The sequence below is a fragment of the Saccopteryx bilineata genome, chromosome 5 (assembly GCF_036850765.1).
Source record: "Saccopteryx bilineata isolate mSacBil1 chromosome 5, mSacBil1_pri_phased_curated, whole genome shotgun sequence".
NCBI lineage: Eukaryota > Metazoa > Chordata > Mammalia > Chiroptera > Emballonuridae > Saccopteryx > Saccopteryx bilineata.
Genome location: NC_089494.1, coordinates 6459588 through 6471873, shown reverse-complemented (window position 1 = coordinate 6471873; position 12286 = coordinate 6459588). Strand labels below are relative to the sequence as shown.

At 40.6% G+C, this 12286-nt stretch overlaps 1 protein-coding gene across 5 annotated transcripts in view; it reads left to right on the top strand.

Annotated features, from left to right (window-relative positions):
- Positions 1-12286, top strand: part of GIGYF2 (GRB10 interacting GYF protein 2) — a 138427-nt gene that overhangs the window by 44541 nt on the left and 81600 nt on the right. For all 5 annotated transcript variants that reach the window (XM_066233498.1, XM_066233499.1, XM_066233497.1 and 2 more), the window contains one exon: positions 8075-8183. In XM_066233498.1, the coding sequence (XP_066089595.1) occupies positions 8075-8183 (109 nt within the window). The remainder of the gene's footprint in view (positions 1-8074; positions 8184-12286) is intronic.

Here is a 12286-nt window from a genome sequence, read left to right as displayed (position 1 = left end):
TAGGTATAAAAAGGTTGACTACCCCTGCTCTATCCACTGTGCAACAGCCTGGTCAGGCCAGAAGCTAATTTTTTATATAGTACAGTATACCAATTTTAATCTTTCATGATTATTCTCCAGATTTTTTAGCTGCTTATACATATATTTAATAGTTTATTTGTATTTTTTCTTAAATGATTTCCTAGATTTCTTTCAGACTTAACTGGGCCAGAAAAGCTTTTAAATAAGTAGGGAGGCTCCTTGAATGTGGGGGCAGCTGTCCGGGTCCTGGTCTTGCAAGCTGTGTGTACACTTAAGCAGCAATGTCTCAGGGACCCGCATTTGGTATTGGTCTTGGTACCGCCTACTCTTATGTGGGTATCTTTTAGCATGTAAATGTGGAAATAATTGCCAGTGATCAGGGAAACTGAACCACCCTGTTATGTTGCCTTTACTGATACCAAATGATTGACTGGTCAGTCTGCAAAGAATCAAGTTGCAGTGAACTCTGCCAACATGGTTTTTGATGCCAAACGCTTAATTGGATGTAGTTTTGATGATGTTGTTATCTAATCCAATATGAAGCATTGCCCCTTCATGGTGGTGAATGATGTCCAAGTAGAATACAAGGGAAAAGTTTCTGTCCAGAAGAAGTGTCATCTATGGTTTTGATAAAGATGAAGGAAATCACAGAAGCCTACCTTGGGAAGACTTACCAGTGTTACTGTTATAGTACCTGCTTACTTTAGTGACTCTTGGTGTCAGGCTACCAAAGATGCTGTAACTATTGCTGGTCTCAGTGTACTTAGAATTATCAGCGAGTCATCTGCTGGTATTGCTTATGGCTTAGATAAAAAGGCTGGAGCTGAATGGTGCTATTTGACTTGGGAGGTGGCCCCTTTTGATGCGTCCGTTTTCACAATTGAATTGGGAATCTTTGAGATCAAGTCTATAGCTAGGGACACCCACATGGGTGGAGAAGACTTTAATGACTGAATGGTCAACCATTTTATCACAGTTCAAGCATGCTTAAAAAAGATATCAGTGAGACCAAGAGGGCTGTTGTCTTCATACTGCTTGCGAATGTGCTAAGCATGTTCTCTTTTAGCACTCGGCATTGAGATTGATTTGCTCAATGAAGGAATTGACTTCTGTACCTCTATCATCCAGGCCCCTCCTGAAGAATTTAATACTGACCTTTTTCGTGGCACCCTGGACCCTGTAGAGAAAGCCCTTTGGGATGCCAAACTTGACAAGTCCCAGATCCATGATATTGTCCTGGTAGGTGGTTCTACCTATATCGCCAAGATTCAGAAACTCCCACAGGACTTCTTCAGTGGAAAAGATTTGAATGAGGGCATCAACTGGGATGAGGCTGTTGCCTATGATAAAATTGTCCAGGCAGCCATTCTATCTGGAGACAAATTTGAAAATGTTCAAGATATGCTGTTATTGGATGTCTTCATTCCCTTTGCATTAAAACTGCTGGTGGAATCAAGGCTGTCCTCATCAAGCACAGCACTGTCATTCCTACCAAGCAGACACAGAGCATCGTGATCTACTCTGACATCCATCTGGTATGCTCGTTCAGGTGTATGAAGGCGAGCGTGCCACGACCAAGGATCATAACTGGTTTGTCAGTTTGAACCCACAGGCATACTTCCTGCACCTCGTGGTATTCCTTAGATTAAAGTTACTTTTGATATTGATACCATTGGCATCCTTTTTTTTTTTTTTTTCCATTGGCATCCTTAATGTCTCTGTGGTGGATAGAGTACAGGAAAAGAGAACAGGATTACCATCGCTAATGACAAGGGTGTCTGAGCAAGAAAGATGTTAATTTAAGTGCATGGTTCAGGAAGCTGAGAAGCACCAAGCTGAAGATGAGAAGCAGCGGGATAAGATGTCTTCCAAGAATTCACTTGAATCCTATGCATTCAACATGAAGCAACTGTTGAAGAAGAACTTCAAGGTAAGGTCAATGATGAGGACAGACAGAAGATTCTTCACAAGTGCAATGAAATTGCCTGGCTTAACCAGATTGCAGAGAAGGAAGAATTTGAACATCATCAGAAAGAGCTGGAAAAAGTCTGTAACCCTATTGTTACCAAGCTGTACCAGAGTGCAGGAGTCACGCCAGGGGAATGCCTGGGGGCTTCTCTGATGGCTGAGTCCCTTCATCTGGTGGCGCCTCCTGGGTTCACCATCGAGGAGGTTGATGAAGCCCGTCTTGAGCATTGCTTTAGCATTGTTCCACACATAATATTGAAGTGCCCCAATTTGTAGCAAATTCCATGGCAGTTTTAAAAGTTGAGCTGCTATCTAGTAAATAACTGGTCATTCTTGATACTATGGACTATGTGCACAGGGAAAGGAAATAACACTGTCCTTAATAAGCACTGTATTGTAAAATGGAAAATGCAGTCTTAAATAAAACTATTTAAAATTGGCACCCAAAAAAAAAAAAAAAAAAAAAAAAGGAGGAACACTTGCTATTAGTTACCAAAACATGGGAGACTCAATCTAACAGAATGAGTAAGTAGCTACAGAGATCATTTGGAAAATCAAAGATTATTCAACAAATGTGTTAGGAACTGTTAACAGTGAAAAAGAATAAAGTTAAGATGTTATGGTCCAGATGCTGTAATTACTAGGCTTAATGTAAGGATGATGAAGTTTTTGGGAAGTCACAAGATTATTAGGGTTCAATTTTAGAAGCATTTACAATGCAGTATTTAGGATTTCTGGACACTTATTTTGTAGCCTTTGTTACTTATAAAATATGATAGAGTAGGACAGTGCATAAAGCTGGCAAAAGATGCCTGACCTATGGTGACGCAGTTGATAAAGTGTCGACCTGGAACACTGAGGTTGCCAGTTTGAAACCCTGGGCTTGCCTGGTCAGGGCACATATGGGAGTTGATGCTTCCTGCTCCTCCCTCCTTCTCTCTTTCCTCTCTCCTCTCCAAAATGAATAAGTAAAAAAATATTTTAAAACACTGGCAAAAGATTTATTAACATTTTGATGTTTATGCTTTGGATGGTCAGGTCTTGCTTCAGGATTATTTAGATCTTTGTAGACTAGAGTTTTGCATACTTTTTTACCGATTACTCCTATGGGGGAGGTAAATACTTTGAGTAACCTAAAGTAGCTTCTTGCTACCTATCTTAAATTAAGCTTCTGGAAGGTACTTGAAATAGATAATTTATCTTTAAAATGAAAGTTAATTTTGTGTTTTCTCTCTCCCGTATATGTGTGTATGCATGTGTGCATATACATATAAACGAGAACTAGGGAAAAAGATTTTCTGAGAACAAAGTGCTCAAAGATCTTCTAGTCACTCTTTGGCATTTCCCTTGAATATCTCGCAGTTTGAGAAGCACGACTCTGTACTGTACACCTGTAATTAAGGTGGCTGTTACCAGATTGGTGTCTTTATATATGATATTAGCTATCAGAGAAAATTACTTCATGTATATATTTTTTTGTGTGTGGTTTTGTTTTTTTTTCTTGTATTTTTCTGAAGTTAGAAGCGGGAAGTCAGACAGACTCCTGCATGCACTCGACCGGGATCCACCCAGCATGCCCACCAGGGGGCGATGCTCTGCTCATTTGGGGCATTGCACCTTTGCAACAGGAGCCACTCTAGTGCCTGAGGCAGACGCCATGGAGCCATCCTCAGTGCCTTTGCCAGCTTTGCTCCAGTGGATCCTTGGCTGCGGGAGGGGAAGAGAGAGACAGAGAGGAAGGAGAGGGGGAGGGGTGGAGAAGCAGATGGGTGCTTCTCCTGTGTGCCCTGACTGGGAATCAAACCCGGGACTTCACACTCCAGGCCGATGCTCTATCACTGAGCCAACCAGCCAGGGCCCGTGTATATGTTTTTGAATAGATAATTACTTGTATGTATTTTTGAATAATCACTTCATGTATATTTTCTGAATAAATAATTGCTTCATGTACATTTGAATAAATAGCAGATCTAAATACATAAAAAACTTAAAAAGCACATATAGTGAAAATCAAGTCTGTGAATTATCCGAACTGCCAGTTATTCTTCCGCAGGAGTAACCACTGTTTTCCATTTCTTGTTTCCTTCCAGGAGTTTTTAGTGCCTCTGCATCTATTTATGCAGTTGACCCATGGACAATGCTGGGGTTAGAGGCACTGACCCTCTGCCCCTGCACAGTTGAGATCCACATATAACTTTTGACTGCTCAAAAACTTAACTACCAAGAGCTTAGTGTTGACCAGAAGAAGCCTTACTGATAACATAAACAGTTGATTAACATTTTATGTATGTATATATACTGTATTCTTAAAGTAAGGTAGAGAAAAGAAAATGTTATTTAAAAAATTGTGAGGAGGAGAAAATACATTTACTGCATTTACTGAAAAAATTTACCTATTAAGTGCATTGTGCAGTTCAGATTGTGTTGTTCAAGGGTCAGCTGTATATTGGTTCTTTCAAACAACATACACATAAATGGCGGCACACACCTTGCACACTGTTCCACACTTCTGCTTTCACCTCAGCTGCTGTTTATTAGGTAATGGCAAATATATATTTATTCAGCTTTTAGTAAGTGTCAGTCACTGTTCTAAGCACTTGTTTAATGTGTTAAGTGGAAGTAGATACAAATATTCCTATCTACAATGTATAGATGAGGAAAGTGAGGCACAAACACATTGAATGAAGGAGCCAGAATTCATTCCTAGGCAGCCTGGCTCCTCCTTGCGCCTAATTATAACTGTGTTTTGTATCTTCAGATGCTAGACTGAAATTGCAGTATTGTGGATCAGAAATGGTTAAATATTAGCAGTTTCATTCAGTTCAACCTAGTAGAGTTGCCTCATTTTTAAAAACAACTGCATAGAACAGGAGTCCCCAAACTTTTTACACAGAGGGCCAGTTCACTGTCCCTCAGACCGTTGGAGGGCCGGACTGTAAAAAACTATGAACAAATCCCTATGCACACTGCACATATCTTATTTTAAAGTAAAAATAACAAAATGGGAACAAATACAAGATTTAAAATAAAGAACAAGTAAATTTAAATCAACAAACTGACCAGTATTTCAATGGGAACTATGGGCCTGCTTTTGGCTAATGAGATGGTCAATGTCCGGTTCCATATTTGTCACTGCTAGCCGTAATGAGTGATATGACGGACGTGCTTCCAGAGCCGTGATGCATGCATCCTGCATCACCGGAAGTAGTACTGTACATGAGCGACGCCACGCTTTGTGGTGCTGCCACATACAATACTCCAGGAGCACAGGATGAGGATACATCCTGTGCGCCTCTCACTGACCACCAATGAAAGAGGTGCCCCTTCCGATAGTGCGGTGGGGGCTGGATAAATGGCTTCAGGGGCTGCATGTGGCCCACGGGCCGTAGTTTGGGGACCCCTGCATAGAATTTCATGTGAAGATGGCCATGATTTTTCAGTTAGCTTTTGCTGGTTGATACTAAGCTGGTTTTCATATTTTGCTTTTACAAAAACACACAGTACTGCATTTAAAGATCTTTCTGCTTATGTTATTTTTCACAAGTGTAAGAAGAGCAATTTTTTCAGAGATTACAGACATTTAAATTTACTTTGAGGTTGGCCTGTGGTGGCATAGTGTGGGTAGAACATTGACCTAGAACGCTAAGGTCGTCGTTTCGAAGCCCGGGGCTAGCCTGTTCAAGGCACATATGACAAGCAGTGAACAACCAAAGTAAAGCAATTATGAGTTGATACTTCTCATTCCTCCCCTCCCTGTAAAATCAATAAATAAAATCTTAAAAATAATAAATATACTTTGAGAAATTGCGTTGCAGAGTTTATACTAGCTTGTACTTCCAGCGGCAATGTGTAAAGACGTTTTTAAGCATGAGAACTTCCCCTGTACCCTTTGGATAGGTGCATTTGAGTTTTATACATGTGATAGTTGGGTAGTGAAGTGTTCAGCTGTGTGGGATCCTGGCATACATAATGCAATTAGCCCTGACTTCTGTTTTTCCAATATTAGAAGATATTAATTTAGATTTTGAGACTTTATAGCAGGTGTCCCCAAACTATGGCCCGCGGGCCGCATGCGGCCCCCTGAAGCCATTTATCCGGCCCCTGCCGCACTTCCAGAAGGGACACTTCTTTCATTGGTGGTCAGTGAGAGGAGCACTGTATGTGGCGGCCCTTCAACGGTCTGAGGGACAGTGAACTTGCCCCCTGTGTAAAAAGTTTGGGGACCCCTGCTTTATAGTCTTGCTTAGTTGTGTCCCAAGAGGCATTAATCAGTAAGTCCATTGGTTACTCTGTGCTGAAAGGTAAGTTAATGTGTTTCAAGCAGCTTTTAAAAAATGCAGTTTGAAGTAAGTGTTTTGGAGTTGGGTCTCTTCCTCTAATTTTTAGTTACTGGTTACATCTTAAATCTTCAGTTTTGAAGTTACGTGATTATCTGATTATGAAACTAAAAAATATGTAATTAATGTTCCTAAAATTGACCTGAACAAATATATTGAAGACAGTTCTGAAAAGAAAAAAATTAGTAATTAGACAGGTTATGAGAAAATGACCTATATATCAAAACAAGAAATTCAGTAATGAAGTTTTTCACCAACTTCCAAGATGTCAATTGATTTTGAATCCAAACAGCAGATCAGGACTTAATAATGGGAAACAATTTGTATATAAAATATTAGTTGGGGAAATTTTTTTCAACCCATTTCTTATGTTTCACTCCTTGCCCTTCTCCCAGGAAGGTCCCTTGTCTGTAGCCCTGCCCAAGTTGTGTTTTCCTTACTGCCCCTACCCCTGCACTTGTGCACAAACGTCTGCTAGGCTCTAAGTGTGTAGGAAGTATTCAGGTAAGGGTTCCAACATTTTCTGTGTTGAAAACTCCTGTGAAATTCTCCAAAATTAAAATCAAAGTTGATCCCTGAACAGTGCAGGTGATGGGGTACCAACCTCCTGTGCTCTTAAAAATTCACTTATGCCTGACCAGGCGGTGGCGCAGTGGATAGAACATCGGACTGGGATGCGGAGGACCCAGGTTTGAGACCCTGAGGTCACCAGCTTGAGCAAGGGCTCATCTGGTTTGAGCAAAGCTCACCAGCTTGGACCCAAGGCCGCTGGCTCGAGCAAGGGGTTACTCGGTCTGCTTAAGGTCCGCGGTCAAGGCACATATGAGAAAGCAATCAATGAACAACTAAGGTGTTGCAACGAAAAACTAATGATTAATGCTTCTCATCTCTCCATTCCTGTCTGTCTGTCCCTATCTATCCCTTTCTCTAACTCTGTCTCTGTGTAAAAAAAACAAAAAACAAAAAAACACTTATAACTACTGTATTTTATAGACCGTTTTTCAAGGTTTTTGTAATTACTCTTGCTTTACCTTTTTTCTAAGCCCTAGAAATCTATTTTTGGCTCCCAGGTCTCCTGTCTTCCATGTTTGCAGGCCGCCTACCCACTACTGTCTCATTGTACTTGCCTGTTCCAGATCGGCTATAGGTGCAAGGGTAGGCTTGAGTGATTGGAGTTTGTTTTTTTCAAGCATTTTCTCCCCCACCCCATTAAGGTGGTTGATCTTACATAGACTCTTATTTGGCCCTTCCCTGATCACTTCTGATTCCTGCCACTCTATTAACTAGTACTTGGAGTTGCTAATTCACATTGGGGAGCAGAGTGAGGCAAAATGATGATGATTCTCTTTACCATGCTACTTTTGATTCAGACCTTTTTGTGACTCCCACTTATTTCTACTTTTCACTAATTAAAGGGCCCTTACAAATGAGATCTCTTACCAAGTTTTCTGTATTATGATGGATATTTACCATGTCTGCTTCAGCTCTATGTAGCATTCAGAGTGTGTTTAATATTTCCTAACAGAACCTAGCATAGTGTGAGGTACTGGTTGTCAATGTTTGTTGCTCTGAAATATGTTTTTGAAATTTTCAGCCAAAATAAGGTTTTGGATCATCTTACTGTGTTGTGCAGTTATGTTTCCCATTGCTGTTAGTAATTAGATGCCATTTTATATATGCAGCAGGAGACGGGGAGACGCATCATGCAGTTTTATCCATCTTTTTTTTCTTTTTACTTTTTTTGGCAGAGAAACTTTTCCATGTCTGTAAATAGTGCCGCTGTCCTGCGCTTGACAGGACGAGGAGGAGGAACAGTGGTGGGGGCTCCTAGAGGTCGAAGTTCTTCAAGAGGGCGAGGTGAGCGTTCCTGTGAAAACGTCGTAATGGAGGAGGAGGAGGTGGAGGATAGGGAAACTGCTTAAAATATTTTAATACTTGGTTTTTAAAAATTGCCTTTGACATTAACTGCATGCTAAATGTCCTGAACCTTAGTTTTCTAAAACCATTTCTTGATGTATCTACTTCACAACCCCTGATTTGCAGTAGAGGAGGGTAATTCTAGCTTGAGATTTGAGTGTGAAGGATTCTAGATGGTCCTAGTTAACTTTTGCAAATCTTTGTCCCCAGGGAGCTCTGCACTTGGAGGGCCAGAGCTACCTGAAGAGCTTTGTCTGCTGGAGCAGTACGAAAGCCCCTGCAGGCCTCTGGGCCAGGTGTCTGAGTGAGGCCACGTGCCAGGGGTGTCCCAGACAGAGAGACTAGTGAAGCTGTCTCATCAAACTGGAGCTGTTGTACCGGGTAGAACAAAAATAATTATGCAGCAGTCATTAACCTGAGTTTTATAGATTGGTGTCTTTTCTCTGAAGAATAATTCTTGTTTTGTTATTACTTGTTTCTTTGACATCTGCTCTTGGTTTTGGGTTTGTTGATTTTCGGCTACATAAGGGAATCCTTGATGTTTGTAATATAAATATTTACTTGAGCACTTAACCTCTAAGGTAGTTAAGTCATAGTAGTCATAGTAATAGTCTAAACATCCCTTATCATTTTATTTAAGATGTGCTTTAGAAATGGAAGAGTTGGGTATCTGCAGTGACAGAGGCCATCGTGTCTACATACTGCACTGGCCAGATTGGCATGATTATGGGTGTGGAATATTTGAGTTCTTTTTTCTTAACGTTGTGCTTTATGAATAGAGTAATTTATATTGTCTTTATAGAGTGTATTAAATTGTGTGTTCCTGTGAAGAGGTTTCTTTCAGTAGTCCTCTTAGAATATGGGAATGTAGGTGTTAACAATAATGTAAAATTTGGCTAAAACTTTCTACTTGTAGCCAGTTACTATTACTGAGTTCTACTTATTTTTTTCTTCTGAATTTGTCAGTCCTTAGAGTGGTGGTTTTTAACCTCGGGAGTTGTTAGAATCATCTAAAAAACTTATAAGAAATACTCCTATGAGAGAATACTTGGATGGTGAGATTTAGGCATATGTGTGCTTCAAAAGCTCCTTGGAGCCCTGGCTGGTTGGCTCAGTGGTAGAGCGTCGGCCTGGCATGCAGAGGTCCCGGGTTTGATTCCCGGCCAGGGCACACAGGAGAAGCGCCCATCTGCTTCTCCACCCCTCCCCCTCTCCTTCTTCTCTGTCTCTCTCTTCCCCTTCCGCAGCGAGGCTCCATTGGAGCAAAGATGGCCCGGGCGCTGGGGATGGCTCCTTGGCCTCTGCCCCAGGCGCTAGAGTGGCTCTGGTCGCAGCAAAGCGACGCCCCGGAGGGGCAGAGCATTGCCCCCTGGTGGGCAGAGCGTCGCCCCCTGGTGGGCGTGCCAGGTGGATCCCGGTCGGGCGCATGCGGGCATCTGTCTGACTGTCTCTCCCCGTTTCCAGCTTCAGAAAAATACAAAAAAAAAAAAAAAAAAAGGAAGTATATTTTGATTCCCCAAAAGAATAGGTTGAAACCTCAGACTATAGGACTGTCCTTTAAATTGAGCCTTATGAAAGATTCATCGTTATATTTATTTGCTCCGTCTTATCTGGGAACTAGATTTATAAACGATTATGGGCCTTGTGTACTTTGAAAATTATTTCTACGTTCTACAAGCTGGAAAGCTCTAGAGTCAGGTTCTGTTTATGTGCCCACTCATAAAGCTTTAGTCTCATAAGGAGGTCTAGTGGTAATGCTAGTCATGACTGGCAGGAAATCTTGTATCTGTATTTTGCTTGTTTTTCTGACAACCTGGAAACTATTTTCCATGTTCACTTGCTTTCAGAATAAAACACTTTTCGAGGTGATATGTACTTAATGGTTTTCTGGAGAAAATTGTTCTCTAAAGGGACAGGATACTTTTTTCTTTTACCCTTTCTTTTACAATGATCATTTTAGGGATTACCCACCCCAGTGTTATATAACAGTTTATATTATACTGTTTTAGGATCTTAAATAAAATGTATACATTACCTAAGGGGAGAGGTACTGAAACTGGTAGTTGACTTTCAGTTGACACAACTAGAAAGTAAGTTTAAGATTATTACAGTATAGCCCTAGTCCTCACCTATGTTTTACAGATGAAGAAGGGGATGCTTGGACTATTAAGAAAGTATACATTGGGCCCTGGCTGGTTTCTCAGTGGGTAGAGCCTCAGCCCAATATGAGGATATTCCAGGTTCAATTCCTGGTCAGGGGTACACAGAAGCAACCATTTGCTTCTCCCCCTCTCCCCCTTTTCTCTTTCTTCTTCCGCATCCAGTGGCTTGATTGGTTCGAGCATGGCCCCAGGCACTGAGGATAGGTCATTGGTTGGTCCGAGCATGGTGGCCTCAGGTGCTAAAAATAGCTTAGTACTCAAGCATCAACCATAGATGGGGGTTGCTGGGCAGATCCTGGCCAGGGTGTATATGGGAGTCTGTCTCACTATCTCCCCTCTTCTCACTAAAAGAAAAAAAAAGAAGGTATACATTGTTCCTAAGATTTACCCACATACAATCATGTTTATTACTTCTGTATTTCCTAACAAGATGTTAAGGTACAACTGTTTTCTGAGTCAGTTCTTGAGAAATTGTAACCTAGATAAAGAAATAACTGCACGAATATTTGAAATAATTATTTAACTCAATTGTATTTAGCTCTGGAATGCATCTATGCTTTTATTCAAGATTCAACATCACTTTTGTTTGGGTGGTTTTACCCTGTTGGAGAAGTTGAGGTAGGGATGATGGCTTAGATTTTGTGTAGGTTTAAATACAAACATGGTGCACATTAGTTGGGGAATCCTCACACTCAGAAACGATAAAGCTGAAAATTCATACTGTTTTCTGCCTCCAGACCCAGCAGTTGGGTGTTCCTAACCTGAACTGTGCAGCTATACCATTTATATAAGGGAAATCATTTTTATATGTATTATTTTTTGGCATGCTTTTGTCATTCAACAGAATAATGTAGATTTTTTAAAATGACAGTAGTTTATCTTTGTGACTTCATAGTGTTTTACTGAATAGTTTTATCAAAATTTATTTAGCCAATCCTTTATTGATTAGCTTGTTTCTATTTTTTAAAATTATAATGAACATCTTTATACATTTACATATTTGTGCGAGTATTTCTATTAAGGTAAATTCTGGTTAGAATTATTGAGTCATGTTTTGATAGATCTAACCAGTTGCTGTTAGTAAAGGCCAGTTTTCGCTTGAACCACGAGAGCTGCTAAATCCCTGAATCCACACACTCTTATCAGCTTTGCGTTTGCAGTTTTGTTGTGAGATTTTTCTTCTAGGTTTGAGCTCAGAGGAAGGAGTGGCTGTGGTTGCTCCTTTAAGAAGTTAGTTCACAAAATTGATGCTTCAGAGTGACCCTATTAAAGTATTCTTTCTCTGAAGTTAGATAAATTATTTTTACATTTACAAACCCTCAAATCTTTTGGTTGGAAACAATATAATAAAAGATTTAACTTGGCCTGACCTGTGGTGGCGCAGTGGATAAAGTGTCGACCTGGAAATGCTGAGGTCGCCGGTTCGAAACCCTGGGCTTGCCTGGTCAAGGCACATATGGGAGTTGGTGCTTCCAGCTCCTCCCCCCTTCTCTCTCTCTGTCTCTCTCTCCTCTCTCTCCCTCTCTGTCTCTCTCTCTCTGTCTCTCTCTCTTTTTCTCTCTCTCCTCTCTAAAAATGAATAAAAAATAAATAAAAAAGATTTAACTTGTAGTAATTGTTTAGTGATCACTTTAGAATTTTTTATTAAAGGGTGTAATACTGGCATTGTTTCTTGTTCAGGACTGGGACTCTTACATCAGTTCATTAACTTGTTTCTTTCAACCTCCCGGGGTCTAGCTACTTCCGTGCCATCGTTGATCCCACAGGTAAAGATCCATTGAGCCTCGCTAAATATTTACATGTAGACATCCTGCTTTGTATAGAGACAACTTCAGAGATTAACCGTAGGAGTTGAATATGTGTCAAATGTTAACATCTGAC